Raw genomic sequence first — 25,077 nt, 5'->3', positions numbered from 1 at the left:
AATCAGATATGTTTTTCTGAAAATTAGTTATTTTTAACTAATTCAAATATAGAGAATGATCATTAAAATAGTAAAGAGAAATTTATAGCAATACAAAGTTAAAATTTCGGTTTTCTCTTAATACACTTCTGTACGTCGCGTCGCTATCCTTGTTTTCCTACCTGTTCAAGGGCTCAATCGGTTTCAGCTTACCGACTTTTCATTATTTGTGCAATTGGTTTAGTACTTTTGGTACCTGCATATAGATAGAGCTGTTTAATTGGTTACCAAGTCTGCTTCTGCTTTGGACCATGTAAAATTCCAGATCCGTTCCAGATCTAGAATAACAGGTCTGCATCAGATCTGTACTTTGGTAGCGACTTGGATTTTGCTACCCGGGTACCCGGGTGTGCCTGCAAAGTCGTATTTTTTATGCTGCCCAGATGGGTGTTGACACCGTCTCACAACTGGTGATATGCTGTGTCTCACACCCAGAAATTGGCACTATTTTGAAAAAGGAAAATTAAATTATTTTCAATCGCAGATTGGAACAATGCAATATTGCATCACAAAATATAAGGAAAACACTAAAAGAAAATGCATTACATTTACCTTTTCCAATTAATTAACTTGGAAAAAAAGTACTTTGCATTTATTGAAAAAACGCTTTTTAGTCGATTATCACACACAGTGTTGGTATTTAACAAAAACAGTTTATATATCCACTTCGGCGTACACAAAAAAGTTGGCTCATATAAAAAGAAATGTTTTTATATAAACCAATCGGCTTTTTAATATTACATGTTAAAAAAAATTGACTGTCTCACAACTGGTGGTGTCTCACAACTGGAGACTCTCCCCTACCCATTAATATTACAGTAATATTATGCGGTAATATTACTGTAACATTACTGTAATATTACACACTTACGAAAAAATTGCAAAAAAGTTTATTTTCCAATGATAAAATAAGAAAAAAAATTTTCTTATTTATTCATTAGATATGCATTTCACAGCCATTTTTATTTACTTTACATGCTCGTGTAATATTACTGTAATTTTAAATTAATTTTGCTCCGAAAAATTTACTTTAACATTAATGTAATTTTACTATAATATTACAATAATATTACTGTAATGTTTCTGTAATATTACTGTAATATTGACGGGTAATATTACTCTCTAAATCTTAATATGTGAAATTTTACTTATTTTACGTTATAAGTCGTCTTCTCGATCAATAAGTGCATATACACTTATAAATAAGTGAATTTTCAAAAATTCAGATTTAGAGAGTACTATAAGGTTACTGTAATATTACGTGCTACATGCGGGTTTTGATAAAGTGAATCATACATTTTATTTATTTAGATAAGTTACTGAATTAAAATATAAACATTAATAATACTAAACGACAGTATTATTAATTTAAAATTACTTAATTTAATTATTAAATTATTAGATTATTATTCTTAGATTCCTTATTCTGATTTTGTACAAAATAAAAAATAATTATTTCAATAAATGTTACAGGGGAGACCGAGGTGAGTTAAAGCGATTTTTTACATTATCCAGTATAACTTAGCCAAAAATTGTTCTATTTTTATTGAGCTTTGTATTTTTGGATAGGTAGTTTTGTGTAGTATGTGGATCAAAAATGAAAAATGTAAAAAGTTGTAAGGGTTTCCAAAAATATTGCAAAATCCAAAACAGTCCCCGGTGTTACAACTCGCCTAGTACCAAGGTGAGTTGTAACAGTTGCAAATTTTGTGATTTTAATAAAAAACATTAATTTTTAATGCTTAGTTTAGTTAGTAAAGTAAATTTAATTAGTTAGTAAAGACATCTTACTAATAGAAACGAATAGAACACTCGTTTTAATACCTTAATTTATTTCCCAGTAAAAAAAAGTATTGGAACAGAGCGAATAGTATTGGCGGTGAGTTTCTGCCAATACGTTTTCGCGTGAAAACCGTATTGGGGGCATTCTGCCAATCCTGCTTTTTAACCGTCAATATATACTGTCCTCTTGAATCTTTCGATTTCACGTTCATTGACTCGATTTGGCATTTTAATCAAAAAGACTGATTGATTTAATGTATAAAAATGCTGATAACGAACAGGAAATATAAAACTTTGTTAAAATGTAAATAAATAAAATTGGACAGCAGACTGTGTACTGTTGGTCTATTACCATATGATTTAGGGTATTTTCTAGATAAGCGCTGTGACTTATACTCACAGCGCCCCTAGCGCGAACGTCGAAAGCTCCCTAAATCATGTGGTAATAGATCAAGATCAACAGTACACACTCAAGTCGAGTCAATGAACGTGAAATCGAAAGATTCAAGAGCCCCCAATACGGTTTTCACGCGAAAACGTATTGGCAGAAACTCACCGCCAATACTATTCGCTTTCTTCCAATACTTTTTTTTACTGGATTTTGGAATTAAGTTATCCCATATTTCGTTTTCTTTAACACTAATTAGATATTTTAAACAAATCTTTGGTATTTAATTACGATCTATAATAACAATTTGAGCTTTATAAAAGCTAAAAATAATATTATATAATATATTTTATAGAAATTTAAGAATAATAAAATTTTGTCTGAGAATTTTTAAATAATTAAGGAGTAATTAGAGCAAGAAAATTTATGAGATCAATCTAAATCAAATTAAACCGAAAACTAAATTAAAAATGAGCAACAAGCTCAATAATAACAAAAAAAACCTATTATAGAAATTATTTTTGACTTTTGTATATGAAAGAGCAACTCGAAAAATGTTTTTATTAATATTTTTTTTCCTTTGGAAAATATGAAAGTGATTTACACGAAAATTTGTAAAATTCTAAATACTTTTAAGTCCATAATATAAAACAATATACTTTAGCAAAAATCCAAACAGTCTCTACTCGATCTAACAAAAATTTGCGTTAACCCTTGGTGAGTTGAAACAGCCTGTTACAACTCGTGTAATCGTCTCGTCTCGCGGCATCACTAATTTTATTTTGACCGAAAACTTACTTTAAGAAATTTTTTTGCACATATTAAATACATCTCAAAAACTTTTCTCAGGTGGTCAAGTAAATTTGCATCAAATAATGAATCAAAAATGTAAAAAATTCACGCTTTTCAAAATTTTTAAAAGGTCATAGCTTTCGAGAAAACGGTTTTGTTACAACTCACCTCGGTCTCCCCTAAATAATTTTATACAAAACTAGAATTGCACATTTTAATATATAAAACTTTGGAGTATAGTATTATATAATCTTAATGACTTTGACGTCAGGCTACGATCGCTGCGCATGACAGTAGTGACGTCATCACACACACACACAGGTCTATAGAAGTAGTGGTACGGATTACTACTTTTTCAAGTAAAAAGTTTGTTCTGCAATAGTAAAAGTTGCTTCTTGCAGAAGCAATCTTTATTTTCCGCAGTATTAATTATTAGAATTTCTACAAGTAATATTTACAACATATCGAATGTAAAAAGTAATACAAAATTTAATAAAATTTACAATGACGATGTAAAAATTTAAATTTTTAAAGCAATTTTTAAAAGTGATTAATGTAGTAATTACTATTAGTAATTTTTACTACCAGAAATAGTAATATTTACTTCATGCGAAGTACATTTTACAATAAAAAGTAATTTTTAATATAAAAGTAGAATTATTACTATTCCATAGGAACTTTTACTACAAATTCAGCACCATTTTTCTCCGTGTAACAAGCTGTACAGTAACTGGGGTTCAATTACTGCGACTTTGTAAAAATTCATTCTAGAATATTATTAAAATATTAGATAGTATTAACTCAACCTGAAGTCACTAAATTTTTTGTCTGACTTCAAACTTAAATATATATTTTAATAAACATACTATTTTCACTTCGGAAAAAATCCATCAGCAGAGGATTTGCTACATAATCCTGAAAAAGAAATGCGTTACTCCACAGCATTAAACACGGAGGACAAAGTTAACAAATACAGATCAAGGGAGAAATATTATTGGTTACATCAGAATTAGGGTTGGGAGAGGGGCGAGATGCAAGCCGCCTGCATTCGCAAACCACGCAAGCATAGTTTAACCCCTATTCATGCTTGGGCAAGCGATATGCGGATGACTTGGTATTTTCTCTCCTCTATTTTATTTTTATTTGTTTTGTTTTATTTTATATTTGTATTTATTTTTGTTGTAGTGTTGACACTTGATTTGTATTTAAAAATCTATAAAAAAGAAAACAGCATTCACATCACTCCATAACATCGTGCTCCAAAAGCCATAATTAATTTGTCGCCTCAGTCCTCATAATTACGGAAACACAATTTAAAAAAAGAAAAAAAATAAATAAATAAAAGAAAAAATAAGGGAAAAAAAATAAATAAAAAAGTTATTCAGACCGACATGGATCCATCTCTCTCTGTAATTAAGTGCTCTTGGACTTTCAGTTTGGCCATCATTAACACTGTTGAGTTCCAAATATAAGGAACAAGAAAGGGAAAAAAAGGAAGGAGTAAAAGAGAAAGAATAATAATAAAATTGAATATGTGAGCGTGGGTGAGCATGACAATACAGGAATTCATGTGTGTAAGTATGATTGTATGCACAAGTACAGAACCGATTATAAGTATATATGATCACAGTATAAATAAAAAAGCTAGTCATTATTAAAATTCATAAGTAGAAAAGGATAGGGAAAAAAAACAAACAAATAAACAAAATTAAGGAAATTATTTTTTCGTATTTATTGACGGTCATACATTAATGACAAAAAATATAAACAATCAAATAAATGGAATAAAATAAGTAAAAAAAAAAAAACTACAAATGTATAATAACTAAAAAATTATAAAGAATATCGAATCACCGTCTAATAAGACAAACAAAAATTAATTCATAAAATGTAAACTAGTTTTTCAAGAGTGCATGTAGAGCAGCGCTTCCTTTTTCTAGTTATCACACTAAACAAATAACAAAGATACCATATAAACTATATTATATTTACCTATATTCAAAAATTAAAAAACAACTAAAAGCCAAGGTTATTGTCGACGAGTTTTTTACATTGGCTACTAGCAAGCCCGTTTTCGACAACTATTGTTATTAAATTAAAAAAAAATTTATATACGAATGCTTTGTTCATTTACTTCGTACTATTTATGTATTTTATGAGTCGTTAAAAATAAATAAGAAAAGAAAAAAAAAGATAAGACGCCGGACTTCTATTCTCGGGTACGCGAGTTCTGTTCCAGCCGCCGTCGATTTTTCTCTAATATGGACTTTTTCAAGAACAGTTTGCCGAGAAGTGGTGAAATAGTTATAATTTGTAGAGAAATAGTAAATTACATATTTAAACGAGGCAACCTTTAGTTATCTGTGTACTACCCGCCGTATCCAAGAGTTAAGAACGAAGTTCCCGAATAATCCTCGAACTTTTTTTTTCCGTGTGGTGTGGTCAACCAGCCCAAAATTGTTTTGTTGATAGAATGTTCATGTTTAATGCAAAATAACCTTATTGTATGTCATTTTCTTCATTTTTTTATAAAGCAGATAGCGTTTTTGGTTTTTTAATTGCATTAAAAATATGGCCAAAGAATTAGAAAAACCAAAACAAAATACTAGCCTTCCAGGGCCAGAGCCGTAAATTGAATTTTCTTTAGGGTGAAAATGATATTGTCGCTTTGGTCATACACGGAAAGAAAAAGTCCGTCAATCATTAATAGACTAGTATATTACTTTGAGACGGGACACAAAATCATTCAATGGATAACATACTTTGAGTCGCAATCAGTGACGAGTTGCTTGCTAAAATTTAGAAAACTGTCATCAATATATAAAACTCGTTCACTAAAATTTAGAAAACTGTCTATTAAATTTTCTATGACTATCAAAAGCATTCAAAAAATTCAACTTCTTTCAGAATTATCCCTAATTTTAGACACTATTTGGTACAGAATGAACACATTTTTTTCGTTGCACAGTTCCGATATTTTATTTACACTCTTAGACGCTTTAGACCAACACATTTTCCAACACATTTTCGCACTTATAATAACTACACGTAGAAACGCACACTTATAACACTTTAAGTTTAGAAGCAAACTGTTCTTATATACCAAATAACAAAATTTTTCACAACTTGTGAGAAATGATTTTGCACTAATAACTACTTTTTAATTAGCGAGAAATATAAAAGAAAATATATTTTCATCGAGGTCAATTTCTAGACGCAATTCAACTGCAAATTGTTAGTTAAGTTAAATATTCACATTACACATAATAGTATATAGGGATATGTATAGCAGACAGCAAAAACACATGGACTATAGAGAAACCGGAAGAAATGCGCATCGGTACACTGCGCAACAATGCGCTAGTGAAGAGCGCCGATTTAGAATACGAGTCAACTAACGTTTCACAAACTTTCACTAATGATTCGTAAACATTCAAACAGCCATTGATAACAATTCAGCATTAAATCTAAAACAATTGGTCACATACTGGCATTCTAATCAATCCATGACTCGTTTTCAATCGTTAAGTAAAGTTAAGTAACCATCAACGGAAAAAGTGTCCCGTCTCAAAGTAATATACTAATCCATTAATGGTTGACGGACTTTTTCTTTCCGTGTACGAGTATAGTAAGGACGTATAGCTGAAACAGCAATACTGTATTTCTGTTCTGCAAATACAGTATTGGTGTTCTTCACATACATATTACTGCCTCTCACATACATATGGCTGTTCTACACTGCGTATACCTGAAACAGCAATACTGTATAGCTGTCCCATATCCACCAATATAATATGTGAGTATTGCCCATATTTGTGGCAGTATCATAAATATATTTTTTTCAGTGTATGCAAAAAAGTTATTGTTAAAAATTTTTCCTTAATTTTTATTAAAAAATATTTAAGTAAGAAGTCAGACACAAAATTCAGTGCATTCAGGCGCTTATAGGTATTACCTATAAAACAATTTTTTAAGGATTGTTTACTGTAATAAAATTTTAAAAAATCAAGTTGCATTCCGACAGTTAATAATAGTAATAATTATAAGTCATAGAATTATTAATTATTATTAAATAATTAATTATGGAATGCTTATTATCATCGGTTCGAAATTTTAACATTGCAAAGAAGTTATCGACCTTACCGATCAAAGTGACATCTACACTGAAAAAAAAGTGCTGTTGAATCAAATAGCTCCATGCTATTGAATTTCCCGTTATTGATTCAATGACACATTTATTAATCGAAAAGTATATTGCTTAAAACGAAAAAATGAAACTGTTTAAATTAAAAGTACAGTACTGTAGAATTAATGATATTGTGCAAATTGTTTCTATAGTTCATCTATATATAGCAACAGAATAATTTATTGCTTCTTTGACATTATTCATTTCAAGCATCTAATAGATAAATTTGAAGAAAATGCATGTAAATTTAAATCAAATGAAAAATTGTTTGCTCCAAAGAAGCGCGCTCTGGAAAACGAAAGCATATGCTTTCGTTTCAATGAGTGGTGCTATTGCGGACTGCCTATAGCATATGCTATAAAAATAAGAACACTATGTATTTGAGACTTTGTCAGGTACTAAATTTATTGAAATACTAACCCACATATATTTATATGTTTATTAAATCTGTCGTTTTTGAGATTCCAATATAAAAAAGTGTTATTTATTTATTTTATTATTTATTATACATAGTTCCTGCCTTTCGGCTTTGAACGAACTTCCAGCATTCTCCTTTACCTTACATAAAAAGTGTTATTTAAATTATTTTAATTAATTAATGACTAGTTAAATATAAATTCCCTATATAAATTCCCTTATATACGCGAAAAATCTCGCGCACGGTATTTAACCACAAAGTAAGTGCCCAATGTTGAGAAGCGGATGTATTACATTGCAGCGCGGCGGTTCTCGTCTATCACGGAAGTTAAGCGTTGTTGGTCGCGGTTACTAAATGGATGGGTGACCGCTTGGGAATAGCCGCATTTTTCTGACTAAAAAAGATAAGTGTGTTTGAATGTGTATGTGTGTGTGTTTAGCCGTTGGAAAAAATGAAAAAAATAATAAAAATGTGTATGTTTGTGTGTAAAATTGAAAAAAAGATGTGTATAAGAAGTGTTGTGTTAAAGGTGTGAGAATTAATTATAGTATATAAAAAACATGTGAACAAAAATTTCCTTTTTTCAATTTATCGTTGGTATATATTTAACCACATAAAAGAATTGAATTAACAGTATGGTGTTATTCAATCGATAGCAACAACTAAAAAAATTAAGAGTACAAATTTTTGAATCATAAAAATGATGCTTTTAAATTTAAAAGTTATAGTCATTGACTCAAAAGCATATACTGTTAAATTAAAAAATTTTGTTTATTCATTCAAAAGGATTCACCTTCGAATTAACATAGTATGCTGTCAATTTGAGAAATATGCTTTTGTTTCAAAGAAAGTGATACTATCGAATCATTAGAATCGGTGCTTTCAAAACAACAGCATATACGTTAGGCAGCCCGTTATGACACTATTCAATGAATCAAACCCATATGTCATTGATTCAACAGCATTTTTTTCTCCGTGTATCAAATACCGGTTAAAACATATAAACGATTTTATACTTATAATTTTTCGATTCAGTTAATCTGAAATAGGTAATAATACGAACAATATTAATAATAATAAATTTTATTAATTTTATTGTTAATAAAAAATATTAATAACTGAAATCATAATAATTATCTTAATGATAATAATTATTATTATTGTAAATATTAATTAGTACATTTAATTAGGGTAGGGTGGGGCATTATACTATTCCCGGGGCGAAACTATTCTAGAGTCCTGGAAAGAAAATTATTCATCCGATTAAAGTCCTTTTTACACTGTATACTTGTCATGTGAAATAAACATTGTACGCCACATTTGAGCTTCTGGTGCCATCTATCATAGGATTTAGGTTACTTGTTTTGACTCATTTAGTCTGCCATTGTAAATAGTGATAAACGGTCGGAAAAATTATCGGGTAAGTGTTTTCTAAATCAAATTTAGTGCTGAACACGAATATCATAATGGATTTTTGATATTCTATTGTTCAAAAATTTTACAAGTGCTTTTTTCAAAAAATGTGCGGTTGGGGCGAAACTATTCGCCTACTGATGACAGCGAAAACTACGAATCAGTGTATTTTTTTGTGTGCTTGTTTTTAGATTAGAATGATAAGAAATTGGAAGAGAAAAACTCCTTTAATTAACAAATTAATTTTTATATTTTTTTAGTATTATATCATTAATAGCTGCTGGAATAGTTTCGCCCATCGTTTTTTTCGACATGAAAAAAGGGTTTCGTAAAATCGCTGTAGTTCGGAACAGAATCGAGTTACAGCAAAATAATACATGGCAAAATTGTAGCTAAGAAGTCAAGTGTTCAAACGGTCCTAAGCATTTTTTTTATTTTTTTTTAAAATACTTTTTTTAGACTCAAAAATCCAAACAGGAATAGTAATGCCCCACCCTACCCTATTTTAATAAGAATATAATTATTATAATAAATATTATAAATAAATTAATTATGTATTTCTATTCAAAAAGGATTTTGAGTGTAATGACTCTGTAATTGGTGCATTTACCCAGCGCACAGTGGGCCAGTACGCATCCAACAGCGGACAAAAGTCCACTTTAGAATTATAAATTTTACATATATAATAACCTAAATCTATAGTATTTTATGTAACTTTTTATAGAATATTATAGTTCTTTGTCAAATATTATAGCGGTAATTGTATGTTTGTTGAAAAGTTTGATTAAAAAATTAAAAGGACTCTACCGACTAAAATATTTATTTATTTTTGTATAAATGATTGTTTTTCTGACTTTTTTTTATTTCTTTAAAATGATATGTATTATTATGAAAAATATTTATAATAAATTAAAAAACACTATATTTAAAAAAATCATACACATTTAACGTCGGAAAATGTTTATTTTTTTAAAAATGCACTTGCTATTATTTGTTAGTTCTCTTAACTTCCTCGCGATATAGAACAAACTAAGCGTGAAATATCTTCTAAATTAAATGTACTTTTAATTAAATTTGCCGATTTTTGCCCATTTCAAAGTTTGGTGGAGTTATATACAAAATAAGGCGAAAAATTTCTCCTTGGATATCATTTTTTACAAAGGCAAATTTTGGGCTATGTACTTATTTCTTTCTTAAATTAATTAATTTTCTGACTCGTAACCTTTATTTCTTTATTATAAGATGTAGAATTTTGAAGAAAAGTAAAAAAAAATTGAAAATAGTTTATGTAATAAAAAATAAAGCACATTTGATATTGTTAAATTTTCCTTTTTTCGAAATTCATTTGATATTATTATATAGTTCTCCTAACATCCGCATTATATTCCCTAAGCTAAACATGAAATCTCATCTAAATTTAATATATTGTATTAGATTAATTTGCCCATTTTTGCTTATTTTGTATTTTTAAAAAATTATAAGCGAAATAATGCATAGTGGTTCAGGAGACCCTTTTTCGTGGCTAAAAGTCTAAATGTACTAAAAATCACTTCAAACTAGTTACTTGGGGATTATCGGAGTCACTGATTACAAATCAGATGTCAGATTTTTAAAATTCAAAATGGCGGATCAAATATGGCGAAATTTTTTTAAAGAAATTCAACGAATTTCATTTAGTCGTTTTTTAAGGGTTTTTATGGTTGTTAATTAAGAATTCGACGCCAGATTTACAAAATGTCAAAACCAATATGGGGAACAAATTAAAAAAATGTCAACAGATTCCCTTTAAACTCGTTGCTTGAGTGTTTTCGTGGTCAATGATTACGAATCCGACGTCAGTTTTTCAAAATTCAAAATGGAAAATTTAAAGTGCATTAAGAATTTGGATACCCAAGAATTTTAATCTTGTTGTTTATTCGCTCCTTACTGGCTCCAGAATCATCGAGCGTGTACGTGGTGAAATCAAATTATGAAGGAGATCTTTTGAATTTTTGAAAAATTGTCCGCCATATTGGATCTGCCATTTTGAATTTTGAAAATCTGACGTCTGATTTGTAATCATCACCCCGCAAACCCCCGAGTAACAAGTCCTAATCAATTTTTGGTACACTTAGACTTTTAGTTATGAAATAGGGTCACTTGTCCCACTGTGAACCCTAATTAAAAAAAATTTCTAAAATTTTGGGTCCATCATTTAAAATTATTAATTACACATTCTTATTAAGAACTCATAAAAACCCTTAGGATATTATTAACTGCTAAATTGAATAAGTTTTTAAATTTCTGATCTGAAATTGGATCCACCATTTTGAATTTCCAAAAGCAGACATCAAATTCGTAATCAGCGACCACAAAAATCACCAAGTAACGATTTTAAAGTAAATTAGATTAATTTTTAACATTGGCTTCTGCCATATATTGGATCCGCTATTTTGAATTTTAAATAAAATTGACATCGGATTTGTAGTCAGCGACCCGAAAAACCCCTAAGTTACGATTTTCAAAGGAATTAAATGAATGTTTAACTTTGGCATCGTCCATATTGAATTTGCCATTTTTAATTTTGAGAAACTGACATTGGATTCGTAATCAGCGACCCCAAAAACCCCCGAGTAACGATTTTTAAGTAATTTAGATTAATTTTTAACATTAGCGTCCGCCATATTAGATCCGTCATTTTGAATTTTGAAAAACTGACATTGGATTCGTAATCAGCGACCCCGAAACCCCCGAGTAACGAGTTTCAAGTGAATCCGATTAAATTTTAAGTATTGGCCGCTTTTGGCTACCTCCTGGCCCACTGTGCAGCGTAAAATCTTTAAAATTAATGTAAAAAAAATTAAAAATTGCAATTCATAAAATGAGGATTAAAAAGATAGAAAACGCTTTTACCTTCAGTTGGTAATTGTTACCAAATATATGTATGTATACAGTAAAAATACTTGCTATGAATCAGCCCTAAGCCTGAGTGCTTAGGTGCACTTTACAAAAGTGTACAAGAAACCAAAGGGTTACGAGAATTTGCATAAATTTACTGACTTAATATTTAAAAATTTTAACATTATAAAAAATTTGTTTCCTTTAGTAACAATAGATTTAACAAATTAATACAATTTCTTAATGGAGTCGATCTGTGGATATTAGCAGCCATTAATATGGGGACCCGTAAAAATTTTTGTTCTTGAGCCCGGTTTGTCTCGGAAACAGAAAATACTCGAAATAATTTATAATAAAATAGAAAAATTCATTTAAGATAAAATATCTCATGGTATATTATAACAGTTTTCTCTGATTTATAAATTATAAATACTTGTTTTATTGAGATAATAAAAAAAATTACCGTTTCCACTGAGTCACCCCTACTAAAAAAATAATGACAAAACATCAGAAAAATAATCAGAATTTCTGGTGTTTTTGAGCAGTTTTTCTTACAATTGCAGCTCAAAAACATGAAAAAGAAATAGAACCCTTCAAAATACTGCCAAAAATCATGAAAACTTTTATGACTGCCACCGAATTTTTTTATAGCATAGCAAAAAATCTTTTTTGGGGACGTGTTTTTGTTCCTTTATGTAAAAAGGTCGTCGCACGCCTTTTATAAATTAGGTATAAAATCGAAAAACCATTATGCCTTTTTTAATGTTTAAAATCATTTTTGTTTATTTCAACATCATATATAATGTTTATAAACTCAGATTATTCTGAAAACTGTTTTACGTATACCTTATACTCTCTTGGCTTAAAATTCAAAAATGATATCAGTTTTTACATATCAGTTATAGTTCACGAGATAGCTTATAATTTCTTCAAAATAAAGGTTTTGAGAATAAATTTTAGATATTTGGAAACATGAAATTTCACAGATTCTAAATTTTTAAATTATAAACTTCCATTAGTTAAATTGATCAAGTTTCAAGTAATAAAATTTTTGTTTAAACAATCATAAACCTTCAGAACAATGCCTTTTTTTGGTCGCTCGACTCAACTCAGTCACAATGACCAATTCGCTACACACCTTTCTTTAACAATAGATTTCCGTGTCTATTGTGATGATTTTAAAACAAGAATTTTATAACTTAAAACTTCTGCATTTTAACTAATGCAACTTTGTAACATAAAAATTTAGAATCTATGGTATTTTACGATTCCAAATATCTAAAATTTATTTTAAAAATCTTTTTTTTTAATTATCACCCAAACCTTATAATTTATTTTAACAAATGTTTTTTAAAATAAATTTTAGATATTTGGAATCGTAAAATACCATAGATTCTAAATTTTTATGTTACAAAGTTGAATTAGTTAAAATGCAAAATTTTTAAGTTATAAAATTCTTGTTTTAAAATCATCACAATAGACTCGAAAATCTATTGTTAAAGAAAGGTGCATAGCGAAGTGGTCATTGTGACTGAGTTGAGTCGAGTGGGCAAAAAAGGCATTGTTCTGAAGGTTTATGATTTTTTAAACAAAAATTTTATGACTTGAAATTTGTTTAATTTAACTAATTGAAGTTTATAATTTAAAAATTCAAAATCTGTGATATTTCATGATTCCAAATATCTAAAATTTATTCTAAGAAACTTTATTTTGAAGAAATTAAAAGATACGCTTCAAGTATGGTCAGCCTGGTTTGTGAAGTGAAGTGAGAAGCTGACAGTGTTCTCACAAAACATCAAATCCATACTAAAAATTCTGTCAGAAATAATCAGAAAAATGACAAATCATCAGAGTCAAGAAGAAGCATCAGAAAATCTGACGAATAATCAGAACTCTGATGTATTGTCATGATTCCTCATTATTTTTTTAGTAGGGACAGGTGAATATAAATAAATTTTAACGTCTTTTCAACTATACTTAGAAACGAAGTACGTTTATATTTAGTCGTAACGAACCTGCTGCACTCGTCGTTAATAAACCGAAACTTCTCGCGAAAAGAAAACTGTTTTACCACTCGTAGAGAACCTTTTTACTACTATATTCAAAGTCGATAAGAAACTTCCAGAAATTTCACGTTATAGATTTTCACTATTATTGTTTTGATATGTGACAATTTAAAATCTCTTCTCTAAAAAAAAAATTAATTCCCAAACAATTTTACGCAGTATTACTCACTTTTCTGAAGCAAACACCTGGAAAAGAAAATTTCAAATTTAGAAAATGAAACGTGATTATGGGAAATTCCCTCTTATTGTGGTTATAAAAAATTGATAGTGTTTTTAAAAATATTTTCTTTACATCGCACTTACCCTGTACTCTTCCGTATATCTCAAAATCAACAGTCACAAGTTTTGACATTCCGAGATTCTCTGTTATTACTAATTTCAATGACATTAACAAAACAATTCCAATGCTGTAAATTAAAAGTCTCACTGTTCTTGAATTCAGCATAAAAAATAGGAAATTATCAATATATATTATTATTATTATTATTTTTTCAATTGTTTTCAATAACACACAACACAATTAAACAAAAGTAGCAGACGATTTTTCGCTGATACGTGCGGAGTTACGTTACTTACGCGCAAGCGTAAGATGCGCGATTTGATTCGACGTTCAACAACAAGTAAACATAACCCTTTTTGCATTCCTACTAATCATATATTTACATCATGCGTTTAGTAATAATTTAAACAACATAAACTTAATTTAATTATGTAATAATTTCAACATGAATAATAACGATATATACAATTTGATAATATATCATAATATATTGCAATGATGTTGTCAAAACCACGATCGTCTTTCTTTCTGTAAATTAATTTTTCCTTTAAAAAAGAAATTTTGTCCTTATGGGACAAAGTATTTATTATTTTAAAGGATATATTTTTCTTTCTTTTTTTTATTTAAATAAAAGGAGTATTTTTTGGTGGAAATGTTTAATCAAAAAAATGTCTGAACCGGCTGCGCGGAGGTTAATTGCGCAACTCCCCTAGTCTCTCAGATCTCACACACGGGGTCGGCCATGTTTTATTTTCTTTCTGTCAAGTCAAATCAAGCAGCCAGCCTGCGTGTTGGAGTCGGCGCAACGTGTTTGTGCGGTTTTCTGTTATATCTGTGCTCTCAGCTTGTGTCAAAATAAAAAGTGAAAAAATAGTAGCAGCAACAGCACTATATCGCATTGCCACAGCAGAACCCAAGTGTATAAGACAAGTGAGTCTTCCCTCATCATAACAGTCTTGAATCACATGCAATGCGCGCTGGACGTGTGTCTCTTTTTTCTTATCGGTGCGCGATAGAATAAATTCAAGGTTCTTTTTTGCGTTTAAATATTTTTGTCAAAACTTGTGCAACAAAACGATAAAGAGTGAGAGGCTCACTTTTATTTCTGTGTTGTTCCATATTAACGAATTCTCTTTTTTTTCTCTCATTGCAATCGATCGTTAAATATATATTCATATATATATATATATATATATATATGACCTGTCAAAAGCCGTGTGTGTGGGACGCGCGATGCGTCATAAAAACGTGCGGAACAATATAAACGAGACTTGACGCGAGATAAGAAACAATAATTTTTCGTTTTCGATCATTACAAGAAAGTTAATAATAAGGTGATTCACATATTTTATAAAGTGCGTTTAGTATCATCGCGATGAGATATTAAACGTAGTGAATTTGAATAACGTTATAATTCCTTTAGTAAATTTTGTTAATTTTTAAACAAATTTTCATCATTCTCTTTTTTCTATAATTTTTCTTTTTTTTCGAATATCTATTTTTTCTTCCATTTTCCTCTTTTTCGAGTATTGAATATTTTTTCTTTTCTTACACTACCGGTCAAAATTGAGAGACCACCTATTTTCAGGCGAATGAAAAACGTTTTAAAACATAATGTTGATTGAAACTAAAATTGGTTTCTGTTCATTTTTTTATAGATAAAATTTTGAAAAGAACAAGATATTTCAGAAGTCGTTTGGCCAATAATTCATTTATAGATATTTTTAAAAAATCGTCATTTTCAATGTTTTACAAAAATTTGAATAACTTCTAAAATAATGAACGCTTTTTAATGATCTTAGGCTTATTTTAAAGGTCATTTGTTACACTATAAGAATTACTTCTAGCCATTAACGTGTAATTTTTTTCTTAGAAAATGCAGGCCGTCAAACTTGGACCAAAAAAATTCAAAAAATTTGGAACAATTTTTCTGTACTAAAAACTATTCTAGAAAATACAGTCAACTCTAAAATTTTTCTGTAAGTCAAAGTAATTCTTCCCAGGCGCGAAAGACCAATGCTGACGATGGGTTGAAGCTTGATTGAGTCTTGAACGCCCAGCGTGGGTAACCCAGAGTTGAAGCAGTCTTTATATCATTGTCACTCAATATTGGTTATTACCGTGTGCACTTAACAATATTAGATATAAATATTTATAAATTATTTAATATTAAAATATTTTTTATGATAATTTTGTATACTATTTAAAAATTATTATTAATAATTATATATTATTATTTTTTTCTTGCACAGTGTCAAATTATTGTTTTCAAAGTTTAAGAGTTTCGTTTTTCTGAAAAATTTTCAGTGAAAAAAATGTTCATTAGGGTGTAATAAATATTTATGCCTAGTAGTTGTACACTAGGATCAACTGTTTAGTAAATATTATCAAAAAACTATTTTTTGTCAAACGCGTGCGACTAAATACAAATAACCTTGAGACTTTAGCTTTATGCCAACTCAAGAGTTTAACATATGTGTTGAGTTGGTAATGCTGGAGTTTCAAGGTTATTTGTGTTTAGTCGCGCGCGTTTGACAAAAAATAGTTTTTTGATAATATTTACTAAACAGTTAATCCTAGTGTAAAACTACTAAGCATAAATATTTATTACTACCTAATGAACATTTTTTTCACTAAAAATTTTTCAGATAAACGAAACTCTTGAACTTTGAAAATAATAATTTGACACTGTACAAGAAAAAAAATAATATGTATATATAATTTAACTTATAAAATTATCATAAAAAATATTTTAATATTAAATAATTTATAAATATTTATAGATAATATTGTACAGTGCACACGTAATAAAGAAACTGAATATTGTATCAAGATTGACCGAGTCTTAAATCAAGCATGGGACGAACATTGGTGTCCCATGCTGAACCAATATTGAGTGACGGCACTGGCATTGATATAGTAGATTAGGCGAGAAGCCTTTCAGCCTTCTGTGGCCGAGCGGTTTAAATGCGTGCGTTAGATACTTCCGGCATGCGTTAGGGGCGGGAGGCGGGAGTTCGATCCCACATGCGAGCGAATATTTTTCATTCTTTGTTTTAAGCGTCATATAAAATAATAAAATTGTGTGTTGTGTTGTGAATAAAAAATGTGAACATGGTTTGTAAATAATGTTAAAAGTCTGTTAAAAAATCAAGAAAAAAATGTATCGATTAACAGAAAAGTTGTATTTTTTTACTAAAATTATTTTTTTAGTATTACTATTTCAAATGACATTTATTGTTAGTAATATATTATTTATACGAAAGTAATATAATTATTATAATAGTAACTTATTGCCATTAAATATATATATACACACATACATGAATTAAAATAATAACAATAATATTTATTATTATTATTAATAATTCATATAGGAGAGAGTGGGGCAAGACGGGGTACTTAAGGTTTAAAGCGCAAAAAAACGAAAATTATGTAATATATACTTTATTATTATTTTTTAATCATCTTTGGGAATCAGTCTTTCGTAATAAAAGCGTACAAAGGCCATCTGATTCTTAAATAGCTAATAATTAATAATATAGAAAAAATTGCAAATCACCCCATCTTGCCCCACCAGGGGGCAAGATGGGGTACTAAAAGAAACAACCTATTTCTGTCGACAAATTTCACAAGTAAAGGTTGCATCTTCATCTTCATGCATAACTGCAGTGAGCCCATTGGTCACAGACAAAAAAAGCAGCCCAGCCTTCATTTGAGTCTAAATAATAACCATTACAATAGAGACAAGGTGTATTTTCCACTTTACCATCGCTAATTGATGATTTAACCTGACAAGCTTTTTTCTTTTTGGTCACTCTTATTTTATTCAGTCTTGATTTTAGTAGTTCTATTCTCGGGTACGCGAGTTCTGTTCCAGCCGCCGTCGATTTTTCTCTAATATGGTTTTTTCTATTTCAGAAACTTAATAAAAAATAAAAATTGTATGTGACCTTCAAGGATAAATGTGTGTGTGTGCGGACGTGTCAAGGAGGGGAAGTGGGAGGGGGGAAGTAGAATCCATTTTTTCTTGCATTCGACTAACTTTTCGATTTTCTTGAACAGTTCCCGACTTTTTCAAGAACAGTTTGCCGAGAAGTGGTGAAATAGTTATAATTTGTAGAGAAATAGTAAATGACATATTTAAACGAGGCAACCTTTAGTTATCTGTGTACTACCCGCCGTATCCAAGAGTTAAGAACGAAGTTCCCGAATAATCCTCGAACTTTTTTTTTCCGTGTAAGAAAAAAATTACACGTTAATGCCTATAAGTAATTCTTATAGTGTAACAAATGACCTTTAAAATAAGCCGAAGATAATTAAAAAGCGTTAATTATTTTAGAAATTATTCAAATTTTTGTAAAACTTTGAAAATGACAATTATTTAAAAATATCTAAATAAAATATTCCAAACGACTTCTGAAATATCTTGTTCTTTTCAAAATTTTAACAACTTTCAAAAAATACAAAGAAAAAAATTTTAGTTTCCATACATTTTATGTTTTAAAATGTTTTTCAATCATTTGAAAATGGATGGTCTCTCAATTTTGACCGGTAGTGTACGTCTTTGTTTTTTTTTATTTCTAAAAAACGGGTGAAAAGTGTTAATTATAGAGGGAAATTTTCACATTCATACAAAAAGTGATTGAAAATTTACAAATATTGTATATGAAATAATTTTAAAAACGCGTGTTTGAAAGATTTGTAAATTTACAATATTTTCAAACAGTAGTGTTTGAAATTTTCAAAAATTTTTGTATGGATTAACTTCAAATACATATGTTTGAAAGATTTGTAAATTTACAATATTTTCAAACAAAAGTGTTTGAAATTTTCAAAAATTTTTGTATGGATTAACTTCAAATACATATGCTTGAAAAATTTGTAAATTTACAATATTTTCAAACAAAAGTGTTTGAAATTTTCAAAAATTTTTGTATGGATTAACTTCAAATACATAAGTTTGAAAAATATGTAAATTTACAACCTTTTCATAAAAAAGTGTTTGAAAAATTTATGTGTAAAATAATTCAATACACATATGTTTTAAAATATTGTAAGTAAATTTACAACTTTTTCATTGAAAAGTACTTAATTAAAATTTTTTTGAGTTTTTATACGAAATTGCTTAAAACATATGTGTTTAATAATTCTCTAAATTAGTTTAAAACATTATTTATAAGTAAATACATTTTCAAATGTTGAAATAACTAAAATTTTTTTTAATCAGTTTAATTAGTTTAATTTGCCAAAACTTGTTAAGAGAATAAAACATTTTGGATGATATAATATAATTAATTAATATAGTTAGATATTTTGTACAGATTAAAATTTAAAAACTGATAAATTAAATAGAAAAATATTTTTATATAAAAAATCTGCTGTTCATAAAGTATTGTTTAAATATTTCTTAAACATCTTAATACATATCATAAATTTAACAGAAACGTGAAAAGAAAAAAGTAAAGAATACAAGAATCGGTTGGTGAAGAATTTTAAAGATATTGAATCTTTAGAAATTTAGAAGAAGTCAAAAAAAGGGAATGGTCCACATGTTTCTTACTACTGATACTTTGCAAGAGATTTTCATAGCCTCCCTTGGTCGAGCGCGTCTAGGCGCAGCTCCCAAGGTTGATGGCTCCATACAAGACACACTATACACAGACAACACTATAGGGTAACTGTACCAATTGTCGAGGGTTTTAGGCAACATGTGACTTTGACATTTTTTTTCTCGGAAGTAAATGCACTTTAAAATTTGATTTTTGTATATTTGGACGAAGGATCTAATAATGTTTAATATTCATATTTATTTTTTTAATATAAACTAAATTGTTAAGCAAAAAATATATTTAAAAGTCAATCGAGCAAAAGCACCATTTTTCGATGGTCTTGTGCTAATTTCTCGAGGGTCTGTTCCAATTGTCGAGGGTATGACATTTTTAAACATATAACCCAATATAACCTAACAATTAACCTGTACAGATATTAGAAAATCGAGTAGATATTTATTTTTTTGATAAAAATATTATAGAACATTACCAGAAAACAAATATATTTATTTAACTATAATTGAATAATTTATAATATCGATATAAAACATTTTTATAGTAGATGATACAGGACAGAAAATTATTTAACTGTTTTTTAAACTTTTATAAATATAAGTTAATTAAATTTAATCAATTTTGTTAATCAGACATTAATTGAAAAAATAAATTAATTTAAGTCACATTAAATTTGTAAACGAATAAAATAAACTTTAATTACAAACTGTAAATATAATGGTTAATTATAATTAAACTATAGTACAAAATTTTTTAGTTTTGAATTTTGCATTTTTTTTATTAATTTTTTTTCGGTCTTCCTCGTTTTTTTGGTTGATTATTTTCTGTTGGTTGTAAATTTTTGGAGCATTTTTTTTCTTTTTCTCTGTACCTATAAATGTTTGGCATTTATGTTTGACGTTTAGTAAATAAACACTTAACCATCGATAAATGGTGCATCAGCGAAAAAAGTGACTACACCAATTTTCGAGTCATTACCTCGAAAAATGGAACTCTCAAAAAAAAGGAACCAAATACCGATGATTTGTTTTTAAAAAATATTAAATATTTTTTTTTAACAAAAAAACATGCATACAAAATTAATTTAGTTCGTGTACAAAATTATAATAATAATTTTGTACACAAAAAGTCATTATAAATACGTTTAATTTGCATTTCTAAAAATCTGTTTTAATCAACCTGAAGTATTAAGAAAATGGAGATTCGTGTAAATTTCACAGCAGTGAATTATAATATTAATTAAATAATTATTTTAGTAGAATCGCTACGAAATTTGTATATATAAATATACAGTTGAAAATACAAAGATTATTTAGAAATTTTTTTTGTTCTTAAATATTATATATTATACTATTTATCTAAAAAAGAAAATTATTATCCTCGACAATTGGAGCACCCTCGGCAATTGGTGCAGTTACCCTATATGACTAAGGGTTCAAATCGTAGTGTTGAATTTCCGTAAAAATGCCAATGAAACTTTTTTTTTAATTAATTTACATTTATTGTAACATATCAAAACACAATATAAACAGTTTAGATTTTTCATTTAAATATTTAAATCGTTTTGGTATTTCAAACAGATTTGTTTGAAATTTCAAACAAAACTATTTGAAATTTCATTCAAACACTTTGTATTAATTTTCCAAAGAATAATTTGAAAATTTTAAAGAAATGTGTTTTAAAATTGAATAAAAAAATTTGTATTAAATTTAAAAATGTGTGTTGTAGTTTTTCAAAATTGTAAATGATAATTGCTTCAAACATTTTTGTATAAAATTTGGAACAAAAATTTTATACAAAAATGTTTGAAGCAATTATCATATATACAATTTTGAAAAACTACAACACACATTTTTAAATTTAATACAAATTTTCTTATTAAATTTTAAAACACATTTCTTTAAAATTTTCAAATTATTCTTTGGAAAATTAATACAAAGTGTTTGAATGAAATTTCAAATAGTTTTGTTTGAAACTTCAAACAGTTTTGTTTGAAATTTCAAACAAATCTGTTTGAAATACCAAAACGATTTAAATATTTAAATGAAAAATCTAAACTGTTTATATTGTGTTTTGATATGTTACAATAAATGTAAATTAATTAAAAAAAAAGTTTTATTGGCATTTTTACGGAAATTCGACACTACGATTTGAACCCTTAGTCGTATATAGTAATGTCTGTGTATAGTGTGTCTTGTATGGAGCCATCAACCTTGGGAGCTGCGCCTAGACGCGCTCGACTAAGGGAGGCTATGAAAATCTCTTGCAAAGTATCAGTAGTGAGAAACATGTGGACCATTCCCTTTTTTTGACTTCTTTTAAATTTCTAAAGATTCAATATCTTTAAAATTCTTCACCAACCGATTCTTGTATTCTTTACTTTTTTTCTCTTCACGTTTCTGTTAAATTTATGATATGTATTAAGATGTTTAAGAAATATTTAAACAATACTTTATAAACAGCAGATTTTGTATGTAAAAATATTTTTCTATTTAATTTAGCAGTTTTTAAATTTTAATCTGTACAAAATAACTAACTATATTAATTAATTATATTATATCATCCAAAATGTTTTTTTCTCTTAACAAGTTTTGGCAAATTTAACTAATTAAATTGATTAAAAAAAAATTTTAGTTATTTCAACATTTGAAAATATATTTACTTATAAATAATGTTTTAAACTAATTTAGAGAATTATTAAACACATATGTTTAAATCAATTTCGTATAAAAACTCAAAAAAATTTCAATTAAGTACTTTTCAATGAAAAAGTTATAAATTTACCTACAATATTTTAAAACATATGTGTATTGAATTATTTTACACATAAATTTTTCAAACACTTTTTTATGAAAAGGTTGTAAATTTACATTTTTTCAAACTTATGTATTTGAAGTTAATCCATACAAAAATTTTTGAAAATTTCAAACACTTTTGTTTGAAAATATTGTAAATTTACAAATCTTTCAAACATATGTATTTGAAGTTAATCCATACAAAAATTTTTGAAAATTTCAAACACATTTGTTTGAAAATATTGTAAATTTACAAATCTTTCAAACATATGTATTTGAAGTTCATCCATACAAAATTTTTTTAAAAATTTCAAACACTTTTTTTGAAAATATTGTAAATTTACAAATCTTTCAAACACGCGTTTTTGAAATTATTTCATATATAATATTTGTGAATTTTCAATCAGTTTTTGTATAAAAGTATTGTAAATTTACAATCTTTTTAACAGTGTGTTTAAAGAGTTTTTAAAGATGGAAATTTTATAATCTAGAGCAGAAATGAGAGTTTTTTGCCTGTATATGTTAAAATTAATAGCGGGGGAGAATAAAAAAGGAATATGAGAGGGAAAAGAGACATTATGGAGAAAATGCTATATTAAAGTCTAGAAACAATAGAGAGAGAATAACTATTAAAAAAGTGGCACAATTTGATGAAATTCGTCATTTTTGAGTGAAAGAGAATAATTACTTTGTGGAATATATATAAACATAGTGGTTTTGAGAAAGAAAATTTTTATCACAATTGTTTTTGTTTTGAAATTAGAAGAATAGTGACTATTATTTTTTGTTTTAGATATGTTGATGATATACTATTTATAATATTGGTAAATTTTGTCAAAAGACAAAAAAATTGACAAAACATCAGGTTCTTGAGATATTCTAACCTAAAATTGTAGAAAATGTTGGTTAGACATTTTTTGCAATTTTTTTAAGTCATTAAAAATTTGGCCCCCGTGTAGAAATCACCATGCTATGCCTAAAATGATTATTGGCCCTAGCTTGGACCTAACTTTGCAACCCCTTTTTATATATCCTGGGCTGGTCCTAACTTGGTACTAGCTAGGAAATCCAGTTATGACTTAGAAAATTTTTTAGGAAAATAAAGTGTCAAAATTGATACATGAAAAACATGTAAAAATTGATAAATATTCTCAATTAATATTTATAAAATTAACTGATAATCATATTTGTTTAAACAATTTATTGTTTGACATAAATCAGAAAATTATACAAATACTATAAAATAAAGTTAATTTATTAATTTATTAATTCAGCAATTGTTTAAACAAATAATTGTTATTTACTAACTTTTTACACAATCAACCTAGAAACTAGCAGTTTTTTCTAATTTTGCAATAAGTAAATACTCAGATTAGTTAATTGCAAAATTTTAAAAGACTACAAGTGTCTAGACGCTTTATTGTCTTAAGAATTAATAAATAACAACAATTTGCTGTTTAAACAAATGCTGAATTGTTAAAATTATAAATTATCTTCATATTTCACTACTCAAGTTTATAATAATCGCGAAGTTAGATAAAAAACTGCAAATTTTTAAGTAATTTGTTACAAAAGTTAATAAAACAGCAAAATTTATTTATTTATTTAAACAGATACAGACTGCAATATAATTATCATTAGGAAAATATATTTCTATAATTTCGTTCGCTGATTTTAAGTTTCGTTTAAGTTGGTGCTAAACACTAAGAGATATTGCAATTGGAATGTAGGCTGACCTACCCAGGTCCAACCCAGGACCTACCTGGGCTTCCTAGTTTCATTAGCAAAAATTTCTAAGTCCAAGTCTAAAAAATTTTTTGCAACAAAAAATTAATGCTTAAAATGATTTAGAATAATGAAAAACGTGTTTTTAACATAAATTTTTTTGACATTTTTTTAAAAAGTGGATCACCCGCTTAATTAATTAGGAAAAATTTCCAAGTCCAAAAGACGAATATTTTTTTTAGACCAAGAAATTAATGTTAAAAATGATTGAGAACAATGAAAAACCTGTTTTTAACGAAAATGTATAGATATTTTTTTTCTTGATATAATATAAAAATATTAATTTTTGAATTGTTATATTTGGATATTATTTTATTATTATTGTTGTTGTTAAACTATTTTTTTTATTTATTATCGTGTATTAGTGTCAATAATTACTATATTGAATCATCAAAAGCAAGTCCACAAGTCACTGACAATAAAAATTTTGATCTCAACTAGTTTCATTAGTATAGTGGTTACTCTCTAAATCTGAATATGTGAAAATTCACATATTTGTACGTTATAAGTCGTCTTCTCGATCAATAAGTGCATATACACTGGTAATAAGTGAAATTTCACTCAGAATAAGTGAAAATTCACTTATTTATAAGTGTATATGCACTTATTGATCGAGAGGACGACTTATAACGTACAATAAGTGAAATTTCACATATTCAGATTTAGAGAGTAGGGCGTTAGTCTCGTAG

General features: G+C 27.7%; 2 protein-coding genes across 5 annotated transcripts in view; one reads left to right on the top strand and one right to left on the bottom strand.

Annotated features, from left to right (window-relative positions):
* Positions 1 to 240: 240 nt before the first annotated feature.
* LOC122500706 lies at positions 241 to 14,854 on the bottom strand. Its single transcript, XM_043609766.1, has 3 exons — positions 14,265 to 14,854; positions 14,131 to 14,147; positions 241 to 483 (listed from the first exon to the last, which is right to left on the bottom strand). The coding sequence occupies exons 1-3, from the start codon at positions 14,404 to 14,406 to the stop codon at positions 337 to 339; spliced, it is 306 nt and encodes a 101-aa protein (XP_043465701.1). The 5' UTR covers positions 14,407 to 14,854; the 3' UTR covers positions 241 to 336.
* A 155-nt stretch (positions 14,855 to 15,009) lies between these two features.
* Positions 15,010 to 25,077, top strand: part of LOC122500705 (cell growth regulator with RING finger domain protein 1-like) — a 219,211-nt gene continuing 209,143 nt past the window's right edge. The window contains exon 1 of one of the 4 annotated variants that reach the window (XM_043609765.1): positions 15,010 to 15,171. The gene's annotated coding sequence lies outside the window, so the exon portion shown is untranslated. The other 3 variants (XM_043609763.1, XM_043609764.1, XM_043609762.1) reach the window with 3 other exon arrangements.

Source organism: Leptopilina heterotoma, unplaced genomic scaffold (assembly GCF_015476425.1).
Source record: "Leptopilina heterotoma isolate Lh14 unplaced genomic scaffold, ASM1547642v1 Lhet_190, whole genome shotgun sequence".
NCBI classification, from domain to species: domain Eukaryota; kingdom Metazoa; phylum Arthropoda; class Insecta; order Hymenoptera; family Figitidae; genus Leptopilina; species Leptopilina heterotoma.
Note: the sequence above shows the minus strand (reverse complement) of the source record. Positions and strands in the feature narration are given on the sequence as shown.